Source organism: Camelus ferus, chromosome 19, assembly GCF_009834535.1.
Source record: "Camelus ferus isolate YT-003-E chromosome 19, BCGSAC_Cfer_1.0, whole genome shotgun sequence".
In the NCBI taxonomy this organism is placed as follows: Eukaryota; Metazoa; Chordata; class Mammalia; order Artiodactyla; family Camelidae; genus Camelus; species Camelus ferus.
In genome coordinates, this window is record NC_045714.1 from 19,776,849 (window position 1) to 19,801,346 (window position 24,498).

At 42.4% G+C, this 24,498-nt stretch overlaps 2 protein-coding genes across 6 annotated transcripts in view; one reads left to right on the forward strand and one right to left on the reverse strand.

Annotated features, from left to right (window-relative positions):
* Positions 1–680: 680 nt before the first annotated feature.
* On the reverse strand, positions 681–13,778 carry POLR3F (RNA polymerase III subunit F). Of its 2 annotated transcripts, XM_032461769.1 has the most exons (10): positions 13,347–13,778; positions 12,180–12,297; positions 8,523–8,590; positions 8,141–8,161; positions 7,949–8,016; positions 6,502–6,614; positions 3,985–4,128; positions 3,661–3,768; positions 2,598–2,789; positions 681–1,543 (listed from the first exon to the last, which is right to left on the reverse strand). In XM_032461769.1, exons 1-10 carry the CDS (start codon positions 13,406–13,408, stop codon positions 1,466–1,468), a joined length of 972 nt encoding a protein of 323 aa, XP_032317660.1. In that variant the 5' UTR covers positions 13,409–13,778; the 3' UTR covers positions 681–1,465. The 2 variants fall into 2 exon arrangements, with proteins under 2 accessions (XP_032317660.1, XP_006182897.1); XM_006182835.3 differs by lacking the exon at positions 8,141–8,161.
* Positions 13,779–13,900: 122 nt separating this feature from the next.
* The window catches only part of DZANK1 (double zinc ribbon and ankyrin repeat domains 1), a 69,703-nt gene continuing 59,105 nt past the window's right edge, over positions 13,901–24,498 (forward strand). For 2 of the 4 annotated variants that reach the window (XM_032461766.1, XM_032461768.1), the window contains exons 1-3: positions 13,902–14,097; positions 15,793–15,972; positions 19,252–19,405. In XM_032461766.1, coding sequence (XP_032317657.1) covers positions 15,864–15,972; positions 19,252–19,405 — 263 coding nt within the window. In that variant the 5' untranslated portion in view covers positions 13,902–14,097; positions 15,793–15,863. Of the gene's footprint in view, positions 14,098–15,792; positions 15,973–19,251; positions 19,406–24,498 lie in introns of all 4 variants that reach the window. The other 2 variants (XM_032461767.1, XM_014557721.2) reach the window with 2 other exon arrangements.

The window sequence follows — 24,498 nt, forward strand, 5'->3', positions numbered from 1 at the left end:
TCTGTGTCTTACAAATATCCAGCACTTGAAATTCAGGGTCTTTGTTGCAAAGCACTAGTGTCACCAAATGCTAATTCTGTAGAGCTGGCCACAGTTTATCTGGTTCTTAAAAACGGGTTATGGGCTGAATTTTATTTTACTTACCCCATTTATCTCAAAATAACCCTTAATGCTCGTTCTCCAAACTGGTGTTTGAACTCAGGCCCCAGGAGAAGCCTTGCTTTCCTTGGTTCCATGCTTTTGGCCTGGACGCAGAAACTTAAGTGGCGTTACAAAGTGGAAATACAACAGCAGAGATCCTAAAACGGCCTGTGGCTATGTTCTGTGCAACAACACATCAGGGAACCTGTTGTTTTCTATGCAGCTGAAGACGGACTGAAAGTGTTACTAGAAATGAGGACAATTATAATGGCTTTCTGCTTAGTTTAGACCTATTACACCATGATTTTTGAAACAGAATAAGGCAGGAAGGGTATAGCTCAGTGGTAGGGTGCATGCTTAGCATGCACGAGGTCCTAGGTTCAATCCCCAGCATCTCCATTTAAATAAATACATACACACATACCCTAGTCCCCGCCTCATGCCCCCCAAAAAGAAAAGAATAAGGAAAGGAAACAAATCTAAAACAGGATAAGAAAAGAAGAATTTCCCCCCAAATAGAGTGAGTGGAGAGCAATGGATTATGTTTAGTTTTAATTTTAATTAAATAAGAATCTGGGGGGAAATTCTAGCAAATAATACAGTTGAGTTACAGTGTGAAACCTGTAAGACTTGAACAAAGAAGGACAAGTCAAAGTATTCCCTTTAGGATGAGAAAGATTAATATTTATGCACCGAAAACATATCCTTTACAATGGTCGTCATTTGGGTGTGAGGTAAGTACAGAGGCATAATCTTCTAAAGGAATATTTCCGACAAAAAAGAATCCAGTGTGTGGAAAAGGGGTCTGCACTCTCCCTCCCACTCAGGCTCCAGGTGTGCGTGCTCCCCTGCTACTCCTGCTCTCGCCATTTTAAATTTCTTCTCAATGAAACCACTGAGAAAGCAGAAAACAGAAATGGTGAGAGTGAGCCATTATTCTTATTTATAAAGAATAAACACCTGTGAAACAGGTATTTAAAGCTCTAGCCGTTAGCGCGGTACTTGGCGAGCGTGGACTTGCTGGCTGCTTTTCCCGCGAATCATCAGAAGTCTTGACAGCTTCCGAAGGTGGTCTTCCAGACGTTACAAAGTATGTTATTCACTGAAGAATGGATTTCACTACTAACCTTACCTGCTTCACATTCTGTTCTCTACTCTACCAATATAAATTTAGTCTTCATAGATAACAAAATATTTTTTCATAGCAGCAAGTCTGTATCTTGAAGTTTGCTTTCAAGGGAATTTGATGTCCCAACATGAGTTAAATTATGTGCTCCCAAAGGAACTTCATTTGCAAAATGTCATTAAAGTTTGTAGCTCTCTGTTAAAATTCGAGCCACTCTGTCATGTAGACACAGTTAGACGGTGAAATCTCACCCCCTTCATGGCAGTCGTCAAAAACCTTTAAAAAGGAAAGAAGTTTATATTCAAATTGGAGTTTTAAAATTAATCATAGGTAATGTCTTAAATATCAGCTACAACTAAAATTCCTAACAAAATATCCAAGACCCAACCGTTTATTTATAAGCAACATTAAAAACAAAGCTTTCTAACCGAAAGAGGTTAGGACTGTATATGAGAACGTACTGTGATGAGACCTGCGCTGGGATCACACAGTTAGTGAGGGACCTCCTACTACAGCATTAAGATGACCAGGTTCACCTGCCTCCTGGGCAAAAGGCCACCAGCAAGTAATGGGGACAGGAAGGGACATCTATACACACCAATGACTCAATCTAGACTAATAAACGTTTCATGTTTAGCTACCTTCCTTTTTGTGAAGGATGCTGAACAGAATTCCCAACAGGTTACCCTTTTTCCTAGGAGCTGAAACCAGGGCATAGAGCTCGTGCGTGCAGACAATAAAACGCAGACTAGCGGCCGGAGAATATAAACACCACGAAGGTTGGGGCAGCGCCCGCAGCGCCCAGGCAGCCGCGTAAACTACCTGGGGGTGACTGAGGGGAGGTGCCGGGGTACAGCCCGGGGGAAAGAGCATCATCTCGGTGTGAGGGTGGGAGTCCTGGTCCTATGGCTAGGCTATGCTCTGAGGTCTTCCATGGGCTAAGTTCCCGCAGGCTTAACGGGAAATTACACCACTAGTTCCAAAGAACATGAGGATTAAATGAGACGCATAAATCTTCAAGAACACGTCTGGCCCATTGTAGGTTCTCAACAAATCTCCTTTCCCTCCCTACTCAGGTTAAATGATTAGCCCGCACCAAAAATTGTCCATTTCAGGGCCAAGAGCAGAAAACAAATTTCCTTAACCTGGTTATTCTAAGAGTGCAAGGTGATGATTTGTTCTTTAAAGGTCTGCCATCAAGGTGACATGGGGCTTGGAGCAGCTCATGGTCAACCCTGAGTTTGAGCCAACCAGGGTGTGCTTGCTGGTACATCACGTGGCATCTGCCCTTGGTGCTAGGAAAGTGCAAAGTGAAGCCACTTTAACTCACAGGGCAGAGTCCGCAGGGGGCCCGGATCAACCCCGTGGGCGGGATGACTGGGTTGACTGCCCGGTACAGTTTCATGTGTCCATCCACGCTGCCGACGGTGCCTTCCTTCGCAGCGATGATAGTCATCTCCACTTTCCCATCGTAAATGAGTGTATTCAAGATGGTTTCAATGTCCTCCATGGACAACTCTACCTAAAAATGGATTATGTTAGAAAAGGCACAAAAAGGGCAAGGAGACATCCTTTTGGAGGGTGTTAAAAACAGTGAAAGGTCACAGTTCCTTGGCGAAATGGGAAGCATTATGCTGGAGAGCAACTGAAAGCAAAGTGGCTGAACGGCGGCCCAAGTTCGCACAGACCACTGAGATGCAGCGACAGGACTCGGAGCTCATGCCGAGCTGGACACCTGCTGATCCCCTCGTAAGTTAAAATCTAGACGGTTGTTGAGTAACATTTCTTTGGCAAGAATTGGATGGAGATTTATAAAATGCTTAGGCAGAAAGGTACTTTAGACATCAGATAGTCCAAATTCCTGGTTTTTCATAAAAGAGATCTGGAGGCCAGGAAATGAAGACGACGTGTCCCCACGGCTACTTCAGTTCTTATCTGATGGTGAAAAGCACCCAGCTCAGTGTCTGTACACATCTTCAAAAGAATGTGCTGACACACCACTTACATCTCATAAGGAGAAGAGTAGCCATAAATGACAACTGATACGGTGAATGATGTTTGGCACATATGTTGAAATGTCCCCAAGAGAGTCAACAACTTATCAGAACAGACTTGAGCCTGGTTGTGCAGTGCACTGCCAGGCCTTCCCTTGGCTGCTCTGTGGCCCGGGCTCAAGTACGTCCAGTTCAGAAAGTGCAAACAGCAATGACAGCCTTTGCCTAACTGCCTTAGGACAGTACTTTCTCGAAGTGGTTTCTTCAAGGAGGTACACAGATATCACCTGAAAAAGGGTCTGGGACAGATGTGTTTGGAATACACTGAAATGATATCCCTGTGATGAAGAATAAGTTTTAAAAAAGTAAGATGCAAATTGGAAACTTTTGAGTTCCCACCTTGCTGATCCCCAATTCACAGATAAACTTCCACACTTCATGTGATGACGCAAATGAACTATTCCTTTGTATCATTGGATTCTGTTTGCTTTCTCGTGCTGTTTCTGCCTGTAAGGGTAGAAACATAAATTTCAGGAAGAATACTGGTATTTTCTGAATACAACCGATACAGAGTGAAATCAACAGCAGAACATATTTTGTCTAGTAAAAACAACCCATTTCAACATTTTCAATTCCTATAAAATACGATATTCAAGATTAATCAATCATTATGAAGAAACTTAAAAAAATATTTGGGGCTGTGTCTCCTCAGTAATGCCTCACCTTGGTTTGTAGGAATTTAAAACACTGTTGGTTAAGCACCTCTACAAATTCGGATTCAAAATCCTGGTCACTGTACCAGGCTCCCCCAGTCACAGACCGGTCTGGCTGCAGGTTATAGAGCATATATACCTTCTTTTTTGAGGCCTAGGAAAAAACGTGCACAGCAGACAGTTAAATCTCCCAGAACAAAGACTTAAAAAAACCCAAACATCGTATTTCAGAGCAGTTTTAGATTTACAGAATTACTGGGAAGACAGTACCGCGTGCACGTTCTCTTGTGCTCGGCTCCCCCATTATTAACGTCTTATGTTCAGAGAGTACATTTGCTACAGTTAATGAACTGTATTGATGTCATTATTGACTACAGTATATATTTTATTTAGATTTCCTTAGTTTTCCCTAATGTCCTTTTTATGGTCCGGGATTCTATCTGGAATACTGTATTACACTTAGTTGTCTTGTCTCTGGAGGCAAATTTTGCTTTTGACAGTTTCTCAGACTTTCCTTGTTATTGATGAACTTGCCAATTTTGAGAATTAACGATGAGGTATTCTGCAGGATGTTCCTTAATTGGGATTTGTCTGATAGGACTGGAAGAAAGACGTAAATGCCCTTCTCATCACTTCATCTCGAGGAACCTGATCATCACCAGGTGATGACTGTCATCAATATGACTTAGCAGCGTTGACATTACTTTTGATTACCTGGTTTGACGTAGCGTTTCTCACTTTTATTCATTGCAAAGTTGCTTTTCTTCCTGCCCTTTCCACATGTGGAAAGAAGCCACCACGAGCAGCCCACACGTAAGGGCTGGGACTTATGCTCAGCCTCCTTGAGGATGGAATATGTACATAAATGATTTGGAGTTGTTCTGCATGGGAGTTTTGTCTATTCTCCCGTGTCTACTTATTTATTCAAGCATTTATCTATATCAGTGTGGACTCATGAATATTTATTTTATACTTTGGGTTACAATCTAATACTACTTTAGTTTGAAACCTTGAAAACGTCATGCTAAGTGAAACAAGCCAGACACAAAAGGCCACACAGTGTATGATTCCAGGTACAGGAAATGTCCAGAACAGGCAAATCTACAGACACAGAAAGCGCATCAGTGCTTGTCAGGGCCTGGGGCTGGGCGGCTGGGGAGTGACTGCTGGTAGTCGCATTCTGGGTGATGAGAATGCTCTAAAATTAGAACAGTGTGATGGCTGCACAGCTCTGTGAATAAACTGAAAGCCACCGAATCAAATCTCAGGAAAGCTCTTCCTAAAAATAAAGACGCAGAAGCACGACTGTCACAGCGAGGCCAGGCACGGGTATGTGGGGACTCGCTATTTTCTCTATATTTTGTATTTGAAATTATCTTTGTAAAATATGGAAGAGAAATAATATCCTAAACGAGGGAGTGGTAGTGATACGGCATACATATCACTGGTAAGTAAAATCACCATGAGTATCAAATTCTCACATGTGAATTCTGTGCTCAAGCACATGTTAGTCTAGGGGAATCGCAGCTCCTCTGATGCCTGAATCAGTGAAGCCAGCAGCAGCGTCCCTGATGGAGCCACTCTGGAGCCCCTGCAGGATGCAGCCGGGGAGGGGCAGGAGGAGGAGGAGGAGGAGGAGGAGGAGGAGGAGGAACACCGTGCACTGGCACAGACACTCCCCCAGGCGGAGGCCTTCCTCTGACTTGTTCACTAATGTGTTCCAAGCACCCGGAACAGTGCCTGGCACATAACAAATGCACAACAGGTATTTGTTGAATGAGTATCTAAAATACCTGGTTGAAGTAAATTATCTTACATACCACAAAATCCAGGAAAAATGTTAATGATTCCAAACATTCTGGCTTTTTTTTCCTTCATAAATATGGGCAACATCTAACACTGTGCCATACAAAGCCACTTTTTAAAAAAAGAATTTCTTTTTATTTAAATTGGATTTTATTTTTATTTTATTTTTTTATGGTGGGGAAGTAATTAGGTTTATTCATTTACTTTAGTTTTGGAGGAGGTACTGGGGATTGAACCAGGACCTCGTGCGTGTCAAGCACGCACTCTACCACTTGAGCTGTACCCTCCGCCCCAAACATTCTGCACTGAAGAGTAAAGCAGCCTGAGATTTTTTCGTGGGTAAGACAGTGAGAGTTAACTAGTAGTGACATGTCTAAGCAGCATCTCCAAACCATCCAACAGGAACTAAGTTTTTAAAAATCTTTGATCAGTTGTTTTAAATCATGACATAAAGTAGAGTAGAGCGCATGCTTAGCATGCACGACCTCCTGGGTTCAATCCCCTGGTACCTCCTCTAAAAATAAATAAACCTAATAACCTCCCCCTCCTGCCAAAATAAAAAAGAATTAAGTAATGTAATAATAAATAAATAAAATATTAAAAAAAATTTTTTAAAGGAAGAAATCATGACATAGCTTACAGAACAATAGAACCCTGTAAGATACTTGGAGCCATATATGCACAGTGAACATTCAGGAGAAGAAAAGAGAAAACTACTCACTGCCACAGACTTAACAGCTTTGATAAGCTTTTTACTTTCCAAGTTCTTTAGAATTTTGTTAATTTCTGTTAATGGCAAGTTGCTTTTGTATCGAATATCTCTGCTCCATATTCCTATAAGAAAGTAAAGTAAAGTAACTTGAACACTGTAGGATTTGAGTTTCTTTTCCCATTGCATATATCTCACTACAAATCTAGCAAAATACATGTATATGAATATATCCTAGAGCGAGCATCGCTACAGGAATAATGACTTAGAGGCACAAATCTCCGATAAAGGAACAAGAACATGCAAATAATACAAAAGTTATATGTTCTGTTTTCTAACTGGAAATTTCTTGGACTGCTAGTGTGGCACCTTTTAAAAGTCACATGAAAAGGACATTTTTTGTAATGGAAGAAAAATCTTGAATGTAACTGAATTAACTTACATTGTCTTTTCCAACCCTCCTACATCCCAACCTTTTCTCTGTAAATTTCACTTTAGATTGCAGATGGGAAAAACATACTTAAGTTTGGGCTGGGGTCAGCTGCCATCCTCCATGCAGAGCAAGAAAACCCCTTTATGAGAGCATCTGTGTGCATGGATTTACAGAGGTATATTTGGAAAACAGATTACAGTTCTTGGAGACAAGAAGAGCCTGTGTGGAAAGCTATGACTTTTCTTTCAAAGAAGGAAATAAGTGTTATATGTAAAAGTATTTTGCTGTATTTTCTTCCCAACGTAGAGGCATAATGAGATAGGAAGGTTTTTTTTTTAAATAGAGAATGACTTCTTCATGTTTATTTTTAAAATGTTTATTTAACTTCCTAACATTAAAACAAGTATATGATTTCAGGTTACATCATAATTGTCTGAGCTAGTATCAGTGACTCAGATAGATCCTAAACTGTAATAAGACAGTTTAGCTTCAGTTCTTCAGGGGCGACAGGAGAGGAGCAAGCAGCTGCTCAGGGACCTCCATCAGACGTGGCCACGCGGCACAGGCAAACCTCGGGTTTTTGCAAAATCCAGAGAGATGTTACTACCCACAGTTTACAGATAAAAGCAAGGAGGCGTCCAGTAAGGCTTTTGAAACTTAGAAGGTGAGGATTAAAAAAACCCTTAAGTTTTAATTTATTCACTTTGAACAGATATTACATTCACATGGTTGAGAGTTCAGAAGTTTCTTTCCCTCCCGTCCTACAGCCATCTAGGTTCTGCCTCCCTGGAGGCAGCAGAGGCACCACTCCTGGGTGTCCTTCAAGCGTGTGTACATATTATGTGTGTGTGTGTGTGTGTGTACACACACACACAAAGGATATGTATGTTATCTGTTATATTTTCCTCTCCTTTTAACACAAATGGCAGCATCCACTACAGACTGATCTGTATCCTGGGAAGCCAGGAGCTCCTATATCTGGTCCCAGGGACAATGCTTTTTCTGCTTGTTCCTCCACATGCTTACCTTTATTTCCTGCATCCTCTATGATTTGATATACTAGTTTTTCTTGGTTATCTGATCCTTTCATTTTACTGCAGGGGAATAAAGTCAAATTAAAAAGGCAAAGAGGTACAGGATAATCTAATAATCTACATGACTACTTAAATGAATTCACAAAGTCATCACATTGACTTATTTACCAAAAGAAGGGCTTACCTTAAAAAGAATGAGACAGGGCTGTATGTACCAGAATGAAAAGATGTCCAAGATACAGTAAGTGAAAAAAACAAGTTGCAAAACAGTATGGATAGCATGATTCCATTTTTGTTAAAAAAAAAAAAAAAAAGAAAAGAGATTATATATAAATATATGGTATATAAATATATAATCACCTATCTGTATTTATACACACCTATAAGAGAGGAAAAGATCTATACCAAGGAAGAGCAGCTGCCTCCGGGAAATGGGACTCATGATGGGAGGTGAGATGAGGCAGGACAGGGTGATGTGACGCAGCTCTGTATTGGCTTTTTTCCCCAAATATACGTTACTTTTATAATATTAAATTTTTTCTTAAAATAAAAAATTAGGTGCTTACCCAGCATTCTGAGAATCCTTTATTCTATACAGAAGGCCTGTATTGCTCCTTAAGAGATCCAACTGACCCTAAAGTTTTTTTAAAAAAGAAAATAGCAGTGAATTATTTTGGAGATGTATCAAATCCAGTGACAAACATGAATGCATTCTTCAATATTCTACGCAAACTAAAAAGTCCTACCTCCATGGTTACTTACCAGTTCTTCACTGGAGACAATCATATCACTTGATGCTTTTTTTTTTAAACTTAGCTCTTTATCTCATCATTTCCCAAAATATTAATACCTAACAACTTTCTACATGCTAGACCCGGCTTGGTTATATGATCAATGCATAAAGAAGTTTAAAAAAGCAACTTTAGAATAATAAATAAAAATCCATATTCAATTCAAGTAAATTCAATAAATATATATAATATAAATAAACATAATAAAATATAATTTTTCTTAAAAAGTTCAAATAAAGGCTACACATGCAAAAATATTTTATAGCACAATGACTAAATAAAATTTACAACGTTAATAGTAACATTTACTGATACGTGTGATTTCTGTAGTGTTACAAGAAAATTAGGCAGAAAGGTCAATCTACAAATAAAAGGCCTGTGGTAGATCTGTTTTTACACAGATCAGAAGTAAAATAAAGCACATCTGCCATGCTCCTGCGTTTCCCTGGGTCTGAACTTAAGCGACCCCAGCTGGCTGTGCGGCGGGGCTACACGCAGCTCAGGAAGCATGGCTAAGAGAGGCCCCATTCCCGAGGGTTAAGGCTGGGCAGACCCGTGACTTGGAATCACGTTTACATGTGGACGAACAGCAATACTTTCTCTCCCTCCCCTGACCCCCTAAGTGGCAAATTTGAACCACAAAGCCCAATTTGGAGGCTCCATTCAGTTGTTCAATTCAGCTGATGAACATTCACTGAACACCTGTACTGTGATAGGTGTTTGGAGAGGACAAACAAGAATTCTAAAAGAGAATGATACAGCTAACTTCAATATCATCTGCTCGGCGTTAAGACAAAGGTAAAGGTAAGTAAAGGGCAGGATGGACTCTCCGAGAAGCTTTAGCCCAACCTGGGGGTTCAGGGAGGCTTCCTGGAGACGACAGCAGAGATGAGTCTTGAGGAAAGGGAAGAAGGGCCTTCTGAGCAGGGGAGACAGCAGGAGCAGAGGACCTGAGGCATGGAACAGCACGATGTGCCAGGGAACCGAAACCACTCTTCCTGCTGTTCTGATTGGGTGATTTCCATTATCCTTCGAGATCACGTATGTGTTCTTCTGTGCCCCTGGTCTTAGCTATTATTAGTTTCTAGTGTGTTTTCCATCTCAGTTATTGCATTCTTCAGCTCTGACGGGATCCTTTTATATTTTCTAGTTCCTTGTTAAAATTCTGTGTTCATCAATTCTTTGCCCAAGGTCAGTTAGCATTTTTATTATTAATTCTTTGAATTCTGTATCTGGTAAACTATTCATCTGTTTCATCAGATGTCTTTTCAGGTTTTTTTTTCTTGTCTTTTCACTTAAATTCCTGTCTTCTCATTTTGTTTAACTTTCTCTGTCTCTACGAAATTATGTGAACAGTTATCTATCCCAGTCTTGAAGGGCTGTCCTGGTGTGGGAGCGTTCCCGTGCAGTCTGTGTGTGCTCTGTGGCTTTGGTGGGAGAGCTGGATCTGAAGCTAGCTCAGGTCACCCCTTCCCACAGGTGTGCCGGCAGCCATCACCTCGGTGGGAGGCGGGGTTGGGGACGGAGGGGCTAGAGCCAGAGCCAGGTGTGAGCCAGGGCTTCTCCTATGCTCAGTGGCTGTCACTGCCCTATCGGGGATGGGATCACAAGTCCGCAGGGTCAGGTCTGAGCTGGTTCCATTCCTGTTAAGTGTGCACTCTTCCCACTCCTGGCTCTGGTCCCTTCGACCCAGAGCGGAGCAGTGCTGAAGCAAGAGGGGCCAGGGCATGCGCAGGGATGGTCCTGGCTTGCTAGTCAGAGCTCCAGACAGCTCCCGGTCTGCTGCCTCTTAGAGCACCAGCAATGGCTGTCCTTATCCCGTCCAGATGCAGTCCAGACTTCCCCTGGATTTCCCCTCCACGTGAGCCCTCTCCTGTGCAATGGCAACCTTGGCCCCAGTGAGGAGGTGTGCCGGAGCTGGAGGGGCCGGGGCCTGCCACTGTGCAGCAGTGGGACACCAGCGAGAGCCCTGGGCAGTTTCCATCTGCCTCCTCCACCGGATTCATGGAAGTAAGCAAGTATGTGCATGCTATTCATGTGACACGTCTTGGTTTCTTACAGCCCTCATGTAAGTCCCACTGGTTTTCAAAACAGCGAAGGGGACTTGTTTTCCCGGTGATGGATCCCAGGGCTGGGGTGCCCAACCAGTGGTTCAAACCAGTTCGTCTTCAGAGAGGATCTCTAAGCCCATGACATCCCCCTCCTCTTCTGTGTCCCCTCCTAGGCGCGCAGGTCCTGACCTGATCACTTCTCCTCCCTTCCTCCCTGACTTCTGTGGGTCTTTCTCTACAGCTTTGGTTGTAGCTGAGTCCTCCTGGCAGTCCCCAGTTTGTTTTCAGTGAGAGCAGCGCCACAAGCACGTGTATTTTTGATGTGTTTGTGGGGGAAGGTGAGCTCAATGTCCTCCCACTCCACCATCTCCATCTCCTCCCCAGCTGCTTGTTTTTATAAAGTTTTAATGGAACACAGCCACACCCATTTATTTCTGCGTTGTCCATGGCTGCCTTCCTGTAGAGCTGAGTAGTGACAGAAACCATATGGCCTGAAAAGCCTAAAATATATCCTGTCTGGCACTTTGTACAAAAAGTTTGCCAACCCCCAAGCTAGAAGGTTGAAGAGAGTGGTTTAACAGAAGGTTCGCCTGTCCTCAAACCTCCATACCCAGAGCTCTTAGAAATCCAACAAAGCCGGTCAATTTAAAAAGCAAATTAGTCTTCAGATGAGTCCTTCTTGCTGCTAAGACCACACTGAACTGCTCTCAAGACACGGGAGTTTTGATGATGGGGGAAAGAAAGGAGAAACAGGTAGATTTAGAGTGTCAGGTACCACTAAGTGGGGTGTTTGGGGACAGCTGGAGAAGAATGATATTATGGCCTCAGGGTCTTAAGAATAGAAGAAGCAAGAGCAGGGAGAAGAGCTTCACTAAAAATCCTACCGCAGTGTCACTGCGGGCTGGGCCTGCACGTCCTCCCAGAGGCCCAGCGCCGCTGACTTTCATCTGGGCTCATTCCTGCCTCTAAAATGCTCAGAGTGAGGCTGTGGAGAGTCAGACCCTAACAAACTGGCTCTGTGATGAGTCACAGAAAAATCAAGGCAAGGGGATATTTTACAGGGAATGGCCAATACCAGCAGTAGGAAGCAAACAGAAGGTGAGGACAGATTATGCCTATATGTAGATGTGTGCCCTTGTGTATCTTAGTGACAATTAGGTTAATAAATATAACAGTTAATATACATTTATTTCATTTGTCTTGTAAAATGCATAATTATTTCTTCTTTCCTCAATTCAGGGAGTCCGGGCTGTTTCCTGGTTTGGAGTCTCATCAGTCACAACACAACACATGTTTGAGAATGGTTTCATGACTATATAGCAGGAAGTGATAACAGTCACGACATATAAGTAACTACATGAACTAGTTGGATTCACCTTACCATGGACAACAGTCTATTGATGGCCACTGCCCGTTGCTGGGCTTCAATATGAGGCATTTCATTCTGAATTACTTGGTCTGTGATTCCATGAGGAAACTGGTGACATAATTCTATAATCCTAGGAACAAAGGCATTAATGATATTCAAGTTTTTACCTATTTCAAGAGGCATTAGAGGAAAAAAACAAGCAGAACAGTTTGAAACTGTGTCTTTCACAACTGGCAAATAATCTGCGTTTCTATTTCTACAGTGGTTCTGAATGAATGCATGTTAAAATTGAGGAAGATGCTTCTGAAATACGTATTTTCATTATTACTGTATTTAAGAGAAGCACTTCTTTCCCTTACTAATATGAACTTTAAAACAGAACAAAAGTCAAATGAAAACACAGAAAAACATATTACAGCTGAGGCTTCAATTTTCTCAGATGGAACAGTATGACAAAGTTAAGATACAGAGCCTTAGGGAGCCGGAAGTCTGTAAGCAGGAGGCAAATCAAACACTTCGGGTGGGAAGTCAAAATTTGTTATGACAATTCATCACAACTGGGGCCTGCTTTTGGAATTTGCTCTACCAAACAAAAATAAACCCAGATCTTCAACTTGCCTTACGTGTTATTTATAACAGTTTGAGAAAGTTGGGGTGTTTTAAAACTATGTGGTAACCTAAAAATTGCAGTGCACAGGTAGAGAATATAAAATGGGGAGAGGCTTTGGGTGCTCTAAAATCTTCACTTAAACAGCTCACTGAAATCATCTGGCCTATGTTGCTTCACAATCGAAAACTGCACCCTAACTTCGGTCAAACGTTCTGTGGTGGGAGTTCCCTTGGGGACAAGGGCGATCCTGGATCCGAACGTGCATCCACAAGTACTACGGGGGAAAAGCCGAGCGTTCACTCTGAACGTCCATCGCCTTCATGTGGGAAGGAAGTGCATCAGCACCGCTTTGCGAACAGCACTAGGTTAAGGTCAGCTATACAAACTTGCACGCTGTCAAACTCGTTTTTAACTTACTGAGATTCCTGCATCCCAGGGATGGGAGGAGGGTTCCAACCCCCTGCGCGCTCACCGAATTTACGCAGGTGTCTACCGGTGGTCCCGGAGAAGGGGCCCAGCACCTTGCCCGGGTTCCAGAGCCGGGAACCGAACCTTACCCACTGAGTTACCTGTTTTCGATTTCTACCGGGTCCGCGTCGGGCGGCTGCACCTTGACCTTCACCTCAGCCATGGGGGCGCAGTTCCCGGCCCCTGGGGGAAGAGACGCCGGGAGCGGCAGGACAGCGAGCCGGGGGATCCGAGAACCAGCGAAGACAGCGCCTGGCTGGCGCAAGGGGCCTTCTTCTCCGTGTCGCAGCCGGTCCTTCCTTGCCTGTCGCGCTGAGGTGGCCAAGCCGCGCCTGCTCCGCCTCCATCACGCTCGCCCCTACGTTTTCTTATTCTGTTTTTTCCTGAATGTCACTGTCTGTCGAACGACGGGCCTGGTTCTCTCATTCTGAGTTGGGACGCCACCTTCTAGCACTTTCCAGCCTCTGTGAAAGCCCGTTCTCGGACGCCCTCGGTGAAGCCTGACGGAAAGAGACCGAGGCGGGTACCAGTCTCCGAGCCTAGCGCAGGGGCGGGGCTAGTTGCTAAGAAGCCGGCTCCCCGCCAATCACCTGCCCCGCTCTCAGGGGGCGGGGCGCGGCTCGCAGCGTCGGTGGTAACCCGGACTGCAGTGAAGGAGAAGGCCAAGGGCGGAGAGCGGTGGGCTCCCTGGCTGGCGGCGGCGGCGGTACCTCGAGGGTCCCAGTCGGGTCTTGGTGACCGGAGGAGGAGGAGGGGGAGGACATCCCTCACATCAGCTGAGAAGAAGCGGGCCGTCCTTGGCTGCATCTGAAGGGCGGGGACGGGCACCAGACGGGGTTCCGGATCCGGGCGGTGAGGGGGTAGTCTGGATGGAGGGATTGCGGGGTGGGGGATGCTGTTGACGCCACACTGCCATTTGGGCCTAGCGGATCGGTCTGCTTCTTGATCCTCTGCGCTTGGGGCCCACTGGCCTGCCCACTGTCAGCCTTCTAAGGGCAGCTTCTAGTGGTCGCGCGAATTATTCCCTTCTCAAAGGTTTTATTTTGAACCAATTTTCAAGTATTTTTATTTTAACTGCCTCTCACTTAAATGAAAATGTGAGGATGGGTAAGCTCCAGAGCCCAGCCACCCTTCGGTGGCGATATTGTTCTACTCTCCGTATCTGCAATTTAAATTCTTGGCCTCCGACCTGGAGCTCTCCAACCAGGCATTAAGAGCACTCTTTAAACATTTGGTTATCCTGCGTTTGGGAACACAGTGTGTGACAAAATGCAATCACAAAGATGTTCATAGCCGTTATTTAAAATAGCAACAACCGAAACTAAAAGGAAACTAGTAATAGCCTAAATGCCCAATCACAAATTGATAAATAAAATTATATAAATACTTGGCAAATTGTAAGTCATAGCCGAGGAGGCAAGAAGTACACTGTAAAAATTGAGTTTTAATATAGGTTTTCATTGAGTACAGGCTATGCATCCATTATCATTGAAATTTGAAAAGGTCATTGAGATGTAGATGGTTGCTGTATTAAGGTGCACAGGTTTTTTTTTTTTTCCTTTGAATCCTTTATGGATTAAAAATTATGACCCGCACCCAATCCCCTGCGAGGGAGAAAGATCAGTAAGGCCTCTATACTCATACTTAATTACTTATAAATGCAGTAGATGGAGGGGAGACTTGTGTTTGCTGCTCACTGTTTATATCCATGCCAGCTTTCTTTTCGTTGAGGCATGATACTCTGCTGTCCATCTAAAGTTTCTCTGCAGCTTTCAAATGCAAGAGCCAATTGATGACCACTGTGGGGCTTTCAACCTGGAGCTGTCCCAGAGGGGTTGGCTCTAAATTAACATTTCATGCTACAAGCAGAGTTACTTCTGTTCCTCTTGTGTGCTGACTTGCCCCGATGCCAAGAGAGGTGGCGCGCTATTAGGAGGCGGGAAAGGGTGGTAATGAAGCAGGGGTTGCTCAGGTCAGATCATCAGTGATGGTCTCTGCTCTGAAGCATTCATTTAATTTGCTCACTTAAAATAATTATATTCCCCCATCCCATACATTCATGCTTTTCCCCCAGAAGTGAGGTAAATATTTAGATAATCAAAATCCCACACAAGACCTCAATAGCAAAAATACAGCTGAAAGAGGAGGGGGGTAATAGCTCAGTGTCAGAGTGCATGCTTAGCATGCACGAGGTCCTGGGTTCAATCCCTAGCACTGCCATTAAAAAAAATAGTAATAAATAAATTTTAAAAATGCAACTGAAACAATAGTTATTTCAATTAAAAATAACGTTTGTAGGGGGAGGGTATAGCTCAAGTGGTAGAGCACATGGTTAGCAGGCATGAGGTCCTGGGTTCAATCCCCAGTACCTCCTTCAAGAATAAATAAACAAATAAACCTAATTACCTCCCCCTACCAAAAAAACTATAAAACAAAAAACAAAAACTAAACAAAAAAAAAAGAAAAAAGTTTGTAAATGATATATTAACAGTATTCTATTTAGTAGTTACTAGTGTTCCTGTATTTGAATGAAGTGCTTCTCTTCAGTTTTTGTGTTCAAATATAGGTGCCCGTTGGAATTTATTTTCATCCACTTTTGTTTAAAGTAAGGAAGAAAAATGACTGCTGGTTCAGTGTGTGTCCCTCAAATCATCCCTCTGCGGGTGCCTCAGCCCGGAAAAGCCAACCATGAAATTGATAACAATACACTTTTGGAAATGAAATCAGGTAAGAATCAAATGTACTTGAAATCGTTTAAAACAACACTGCTGTCCCCTTTATGTTCATCTGGTTGTTGATTTTCCCCTTTGCAGGCTTTCTATAATCAGGATCTTGGGAAGTTTGAAACAATGATAGCTTTTGGGTGGTATTTATATAGATTAAAACAGTTGTCTCTGACCAACCTTCCATTCCCGGAGCTTCCCCAGACTTTCCCAGAATTTGCATTATTTTTCCAGGATAGTAAGTTTGACTTACCAACACAGGCTTTCCAGTCACACAGGCTGGAGAGTGAATCCTGGCTTTGACAGCTTCTCGTGACCTTCAGTACATCCCTCAGTCTTTCTGAGTCTCAGCTTCCTCACTGTAAGATAGTGATAACATTGTCTTCCATTTAGAGCCATTGTGAGGATTACATGAATTGATATGTGATAAGCAAAATAAATCTTAGTTATTTTTGCAGAAATAAAGCAGGGAATATATTTCCTACTAATGCCAGGAGTACACACACACACACACACACACACACACACACACACACACAGACATGTATGTGTATATATAGTTAACATAAGGTGAAGAAAAAGTTTTTACAGATAGAATATATAGGCAAATACTTGTTTAAAACAGACTTCCAGCCTCTAGTTATGTATTTTAATAACTGATATGAACAAAAACTATTTCTCTGTATTTATGGTAGGACACGTGCTTCCTAGACTGAGAGTTCCAACTAAGAATATATTACATTACACTGTGCCTCCATTTATCTTCAAAGCTAATATTATTAAAAAAAATCCTCAGACCAAAATACAAATTTTAATATATGTGCTCATAACCCTGAGAATGACAGGATATCCAAATTCTCTACTATTTAAAATGTCTAATAAATAGTAAGTTCTATAATTCAATGACAAAATAATAATAACCCAATAGAAAAATGGACAGAGGGTGTGAAAGGACATTTTATAGGAAAGGAAATATGAATGTCTCAGAAATGTATGAGAAGATGCTTCTGTTCACCTTTCGTCTGCTTGCTAAGCAGACCTTAACTCCTGTTTTATTTCCTCCGTTGCAATTAATCACCACTCAATAGATTGTATATAATTATTTGTTTACTGTTTGTGTTTTTCCTAATATGGAAGCTCTATGAGAACAGAGACTTTGGTCACTGGTGTATCCTCAGTGTCTAGAAGAGTGTCTGGCACATAATAAGGTATTTGGTAAATATTTGTTGGATGAATGAGTGATTTGTACTCAAAATGTAAGAAATGTGGGTTAAAAGGTGTGGGGAAAAGGGAACCCTCCTACACTGTTGGTGGGAATGTAATTTGGTGCAACCACTGTGGAAAAAGTATGGAGATTTCTTAAAAAGCTAAAAATAGACTTTATGATCCAGCAATCCTACTGCTGGGCATATGTCAGGAGGAAGCTAATTTGAAAAGATATGGGCACCCCAATGTTCATAGCAGCCCTGTTTACAATAGCCAAGACACAGAAGCAACCTAAATGTCCATCGATAGATGATTGGATAAAGAAGATGTGGTATATATGCACAATGGAATAATACTCAGCCATAAAAAAGAATAAAATAATGCTGTTTGCAGCAACAAAGACGGACCTAGAGATTATCACACTAAGTGAAGGAAGTCAGACAGACAAAGACAAATATCATATAACATCACTTATATGTAGAATCTAAAAAACTGGTACAAGTGAACTTATTTAGAAAACAGAAACAAACTCACAGACGTAGAAAATAAGTGTATGGTTACCAAAGGGGAAAGAGGAAGGGAGGGATAAATTAGGAGTCTGGGATTTGCAGATATAAACTACTATATATGAAATAGATAAACAACAACAAGGTCCTACTGTACAGCACAGGGAACTAGATTCAATATCTTGTAATAGCCTATAATGATAAAGAATATGGAAAAAGTATATATATGTGTAACTGAATCACTATGCTGTACACCAGAAACTACCACAATATTGTAAGTCAACTATACTTCAATTAAAAGAGAAAAGCAAACAACAAGAAGAAAGAAATGTGAGTTAAAACTACACAATACTTTTTTTAAACCTAGGAAAATGTGAAAGAAATACTGGAAAAAAATAAAAGAAAAAATGATCACACATTATGTGGGTGAGTCTGTGGGTGAACAGGCACTTCCAAGCATTGCTGGTAGCAATGTGAATTGTTTCAACGTCCATGGAGGGAAGTTTGGCAACATTAACCAAAATTACAAATGCACATAGTTTTTGACTCAACAGTACTGGTTCTACATATTTTTCCGATATACTTATAAAAATAACTCTTTACAGGTTTATTCATTACAATGCCTAATAGCAAAGGAAAAAAAAAAAAGAAGACAAAGGCAAAGGCAAAGAGAACAGTTTAGGTGTTCATCTGTAGGCAGTGGCTATTTGCCAGTAATTCATCTCTCTAAAGAAAGAGTATGATGCAGCCATAACAAAGAATGGGGATGCTTTTAATGTACCAATCTAGGACAATATCCAAGACAGATTGCTAAATGAAGAGAGAAATATGCAGAGCAGGGTGTGGTGTACCACCATCTGTATAGAGGGAGGGGGAAACAGGAATGTGTACATACATGCGTGTATGGATGACGTAAATATGGATATAAAATGCTTTTGGAAGGATGGTCGATATTATTGGTAGCCTTTGGGCAGCTGACGTCAGGGGTGGGAGGGAGAATTTTAACTGTTATATCCTTTTTTGACCTTTTGAATCTTGGCTCACTTGAAGCTTATTCCCTTTACAGATTTTCCAAGTGCAGGAATCATTTACCACATCCAAATAAAATATGACAAGAACATTTCTTACATAGTGCTCAAAAAATGAAAAGTTAGCTTCTGCTTTCTGACTCGACATTGTAGTTTCGAAATTCACCTCTGCTTGATTTGTATCAACGCTCTGTTGGAGGAGTGAAATAGCATAGTGGTTCAAGTTTACAGGCTATGGCTCCAAATTCCCATAAGTCAGACCACAGCTCTGCTGTTACTTAACAAGTGTCTTAACTTCTCTGGGACTCAGTTTCCTCATCAATGAAGTGGGTATAAAATAGGACCTATCTCATAGGGTTGTACAGGTAAAATGAGCTAATTCATGAAAGGCACAGTGCCTGGCACAGAGAAAGAACTCAATTATTGTCATTGTTATTCATTTCTACCGTGTGTAAAAACTCCCATTCAATAACTGACCCACAGGCATTATTCAGGGACTTGCTACTTTGGTGCTAATTCAGTTTTCCTGTTTGGGTTTTTCAGACACCCCAGATGTCAACATATACTATACCCTGGATGGCAGCAAACCTGAATTCCTAAAGAAAATTGGTTATGGTGAAAATAATACATTTAAGTATACAAAGCCTATTACTCTGCCTGATGGGAAAATACAAGTCAAAGCTATTGCAGTCTCTAAGTAAGTTCAGAGCACAGTGATTAAAATCATTTAGATTTATTATGTTTTAATTTTATTTATTTCAGTGAGAATCGGTGCTGCATTAAAAGGGCACTAAAGAAAAGGTTATCTTAATTTAAGCATGTATCTGTAACTTTTGTGTTTTGTTTGTCTGCTATTGAGTTATTCTGTAAAGCGTACAAATGAAGAGGGTACAGCTCAGTGAAGTGCTATGTACGTTAATACTGTTTTTAGTTTGAATCCCACACTGGGATTTTGGGAAGGAAGAGCCTTTTCAGGGTTTGGGGCCTCTGAAGAGATTAATATGACTCTGAAGAAAACACTGTTTTTAGTTTATGGTCTTTTATCTCCCAAGATGTGGCCTGTAACCACCACGGTTCCCTATCTGATTTTCCATTGACTTTATTGGACTTCAAAGCTGCGGTCAATCCAGTGTGCTGGACATTAACTACTTCATTCTTTTCTTTGTCCTCTCTTTCCTAGTCAGTAACTTTTTTCCATTTTCAGATATAAAAACACCACTTAATTTGGTACCTTCACCCTGTGTTGTAGATTTAAAAAAAAAAACAACTCAAAATGCTTTGCAAGTCTGTATCTGTGATAGAGAAATTATTTTGTGCAGCAAGAGAGGTTTGGCCACATTTCTAAAACACCTTTAAGCCCCATACCAACACCTGGCCCGCCCAGGTAATTTACAAAAGACTCTCCGGGCGCCCCCTGCTGGCCAAACTACCGCATGGCTTTTCGAAGGAGCTACGAATTCTACACCATAGGTTTAAATGCCAAATATTTAAAAAATTTTTTAAAGAATAAAATAAAACAAAACAAAATAACCCACTTACACATTAAATATTGGAATCTCTGGCTTTTTCCCATTTTCCAAACCATTTCTATCGAAACAATTCATTTCAATTATTAAAAATTAAGAAACTAATATTGGCACATATCGACTTGGCCCTGACCCCATCCAGGTGAGCTCTGCTCACCTATGAGCTCTCTTGAACTCACTCCACAAGTGAAAACCACTTTCCTGGACCTACAGCCACATTCGTGGGAGCAGCCTGCTTCAAGTCTACCCACTAGGAACCACAGCAAGAGCTCAATGATACAGCAACCAGAGCATATATTCAACAAGACATTCTCGCTTATTTTTGACTTAGAAAAGTTTAGTAATTAGTCTCACTTTTAGTAAAGGCCTATTAATAGAAGACATTGTATCCAGAAGACCAAATTATTCCAGAAATCTGGAAGTATTTTTCCTTGTGTTTATGGTTAAATTTCTAGATATATTTTTCTAGCTCCCTAGTTTCCTTAAAATAAAATCGGTGCACTCAAAGAAAAAATTTACAAGCTAAATACTCTGGTGCCTAACGTTGTAAGGCAGGCTCCTTTATCAGCTGCAGGTGGTGGTAAAATGAAGTGGTAATTAATGACTGTGCAGTTCGAAGGAGTTAATAAAGCTTCCACAGGAGTGTAAAACTAAGGATATTGTTTATACCTCTCACCATCTTGCTCTGTGCCCACTAAGTGTCTGCTCTGAAAAGCACTATTAGTATTTCAGATGTGCTCAGCTTAGGGAAATTATCTATACAAATTTTTTTTTGAGTTTTCAAGACAGAAGAATTAGTGCTTATATCCATTTGTGATAAAATAGTTCTTTGGGGAAATTATACTGCTTCATTCAAGTCTCCGTCTCTGGGTTTTTAAGGTCATTAGTTTCTTTACAAGAGGAAAAAAGACTTTAAATAAGACTGTTAACAATTAAAATTCATTGCGGGGAGGGTATAGCTCATTGCTAGAGTGCGTGCTAAGCACGCACAAGGTCCTTGGTTCCACCCTTAGTACCTCTATTTAAATAAATAAACCTAATTACCTCCCTCCCCACCATCAAACAAAAAAATTAAAGGTCATTAACATATTAAGAAGAAAAACTATGTTCATGAAGCTTTGAATGTATAGGAAAATGTAATCTAGAAAGTGAAAAAAATTAGCATCTAAGATGACTCTACACTATTTGACACTGTAAAAATGCAGAGACAGGACTAGGGAAGGGCGATGACCAGAGCCAACAAGGTGGGGCTGACACTGGCCAGGAGCGAGTGGTGGGCAAGGCGACCTCAGGCACAGAGCCAGCAGTCTCCCTCTCCCCGGAGCCAGGCTGCCGGGGACGCTCTGAATGTCTTTGGCCAGGATCAGGTTGAGGGGCAGCCCCAGTCCCTTTCGGTCCCAGCTCAGTGTGGAAAAGGCCCTGACATCCTTCAGTGTGCTTTCTCTTTTGTAGATTCCCCATTTAGTTTGCTTCTGATGGCTAAGTCATTTGTAAACAAAACAAACAAGCAAACAGCAACAACAACAAAATTCCAAACTTGAGCACCATGGCCTCTGGTGATATGATGCTTTTCTTTCCCCTTCTTGATAATTCTCGTAACTTCCAAAATTTAACAGTGGACATGACTTTTGTCATAAATAAACATAATAAATGAATCTCCAAAGTTACCATGTCATCAGTGCTTCTCAGCCTTGGCTGCTGAATCAGTGAGCTGTTGCTTCATAACAAACTACTCGGAAACTTAGCATCTTAAAAGGACAGTCATTTTATTTACTCATCGTTCTGAGGAGCAGCATTTTGATGTGCTTTCACGGGGGTAGTTCTGCTGCTGGTCTTGCCTGAGGTCAGGTTTGGGGGTGGCTGCGGTCATTTTTTGGCTCCCCTTGAGCTGGAATGTCTAAGAAACCCTGACTCATGTTCCCGGTGGTCGGTGCCGGCTGTTGGCTGAGCCTGTTAGCTTCAGCAGGCTAGCCTGAGTTTTTTTGTTTATTGGGTTTTTTTTACATGGTTTGTCAGTTCCAAAAGCACTAAGGTCAAACCCTGACACTCAGATGCTTTTCTAGTCTCTGCTTGTTGCATTTGTTTAATTGGCTGAAGCAAGCCATATGGCAACACCCAAGGTCAGCGTAGGAGGGGGTTCCACACGGGCACAGGGGCGTGGATGCAGGGAGACCTGACGCGTCTGGGACCGCTCTTGTAACAGGCTACCGCAGATGCACGTTGGAATCACCCAGGGAGCTGTGCACACTCCCTGTGCCCGAGCCACACCCCAGACCAACTAAATAACCATCTCATGGCGTGGGTCCCAGGGATCAGTATGTTTAAAGCCTCCAGGTGATTCCAATATCCAGCCGAGGATAAGGCAGTTGACATAAATGAATGGGGGAAAAAAAGTTTCCATTTAGAGAAACTTGACCACAACATTTTGGAAATATATTTTTATTAAAGTGTGATATTCTTGAATGAAAGGAAATGAGCGTTGTCATATATGTGCTTTCGTGTGCCAATGTGCACGTCTGTGACTTTCACATCAGGGAATGTCTGTAAAGCACACAGGTGGACAGGAGGGGCTGGGGACTCGGGAACACCTCAGCAAAGGGAGGCTGCTGCTGAGTTTTGATGGTCTAGTCCAGGGTCTGCAGACTTTCTGACATCTGCCTTGATTCTTTTTTAATTGTTTTGTTTTGGGGGGGAGGTAATTAGGTTCATTTATTTATTTCTTTTTAGAGGAGATTCTGGGGATCGAACCCAGGACCTTGTGCATGCTAGACATGTACTCTACCACTTGAGCCATACCCTCCCCTCCAATTGCCTTGATTCTTTAAAGTCATCCCTTGTGGTCAAGGACTACCTGTCTCCAGTATCACCATCCTGTAGTGTTTTGGCAGTGAACTTGCCTTGTTCTCCCTTCTTTGTCAGTGTCCTTACATGGTGACAAGATGAGTCAAACTGGCCTGAGGTAAAAGCTGCCTTCAACTGAAGGTGGGTGGCTGGGGGAGTCAGAGTCCCCTGAGAACAATCATTTTTCTTCAGTAGAACTAAGAAGGGCTTCCCGCTTTCACAGCAACGATGAATAAAGTACACTTACGGCCAGGTTTCCAGGGCTTCTCTTGGGCACCCACCTGTAGCCCATCGGTGTGTATAATGTGCCCTAGACCCCCGTGTTCGTGTGGAGGGCAGATCCAGATGCCGTCTGCACAGGCAGCGCGGCTCGGAGACCGGTGGCTTGGAGTGGGGTTGAGAGGACAGAAGTCACTGACCTGCAGATGTAGATTTAGTCCCAGTTCTGTTGCTTCCCCTCTGGGTGACCTTGAATGAGTTGTGTGGCCTTTGGATTCTCAGTTTTTTCATTTGTTAAATGAGGTTAGTGGAACGTGCTTGACAGCCGTCGTGAAGGTGAGACGTCATACGCTTGGCATCGCACACGTGGTAGCTGCCATTGTTGTTGCTTGCTCTTTTCAAATTCTTAGTGAAGGGCTAACAGATTGCTGTGTGTGACCCAACTCAAAAGGCCTCTGTTGCGTTTAAAAAGTGTATGCTCGGGTGATAAGTACCTTCCACGCAACCCTTTCATGTTCCTAAACCAGAGGTTCTCAATTGAGCGTAATTTTGCCCCAAAAGGGACACTGGGTAATGTCTGGAAACACTTTTGGTTGTCACCCTGAAAACGAGATTGTGCTAGTGGCATTTGGTGGGTGCCAGCCAAAGATGCTGCCAAACAGCCTACAAGGCGCAGGACAGCCCACAGCAGGGATTATCTAGCCTTAGATGTCAATAGTCTCCAGCTGGCTGAGAAAACCTGGCCCGGACAAGGTGCAGAATTCTTGCAGATCCAGCTTCTCCACTCCCTCGCCTTCAAGTACTTGTGGCGTATTATTGACAGCACAGTAATCTTTGTAAGGATAGAGCTGTAAGAAATTTTTTATGTCCAGTATGCCTTATATTGGTATTCCTAAAGATGCATGTTTATGGCCTCTGATTCCAGTCCTAGCAAAAATGTGTGTGTGTTCCAACGAGGTTTGGGCTTTGAGTAGAATCTAGCTCCAACCCCAAACCCCAGCCTTTTTTGGATTGCAGTCGGAAAATCCTTCCACCCCACAGGCAGTCTGAGCTAGCATCTGGGCTCCTCTGGGGGCGGGGACAAAGTCCATGGGTGACAGCCCTTGTTGAGTCCCCAAGGAAAGGGCCAGCTATGGTGGGGAGACAGCCTGGACCTTAAACGGGATAGAGCAAGTGGGTGGGAAGGAGGCTTCTGCCCGGCATA

Excerpts from the sequence above, each read along its gene's own strand:
- POLR3F (XM_032461769.1), bottom strand. The coding sequence starts at position 13,408 with ATGGCTGAGGTGAAGGTCAAGGTGCAGCCGCCCGACGCGGACCCGGTA. Across the intron at positions 8,017-8,140 it reads CCTGTCTCATTCTTTTTAAG|TAAAATGAAAGGATCAGATA; the intron begins GTAAGCCCTTCT and ends ATTCCCCTGCAG. Across the intron at positions 3,769-3,984 it reads TTAAATTCCTACAAACCAAG|GCAGAAACAGCACGAGAAAG; the intron begins GTGAGGCATTAC and ends CTACCCTTACAG.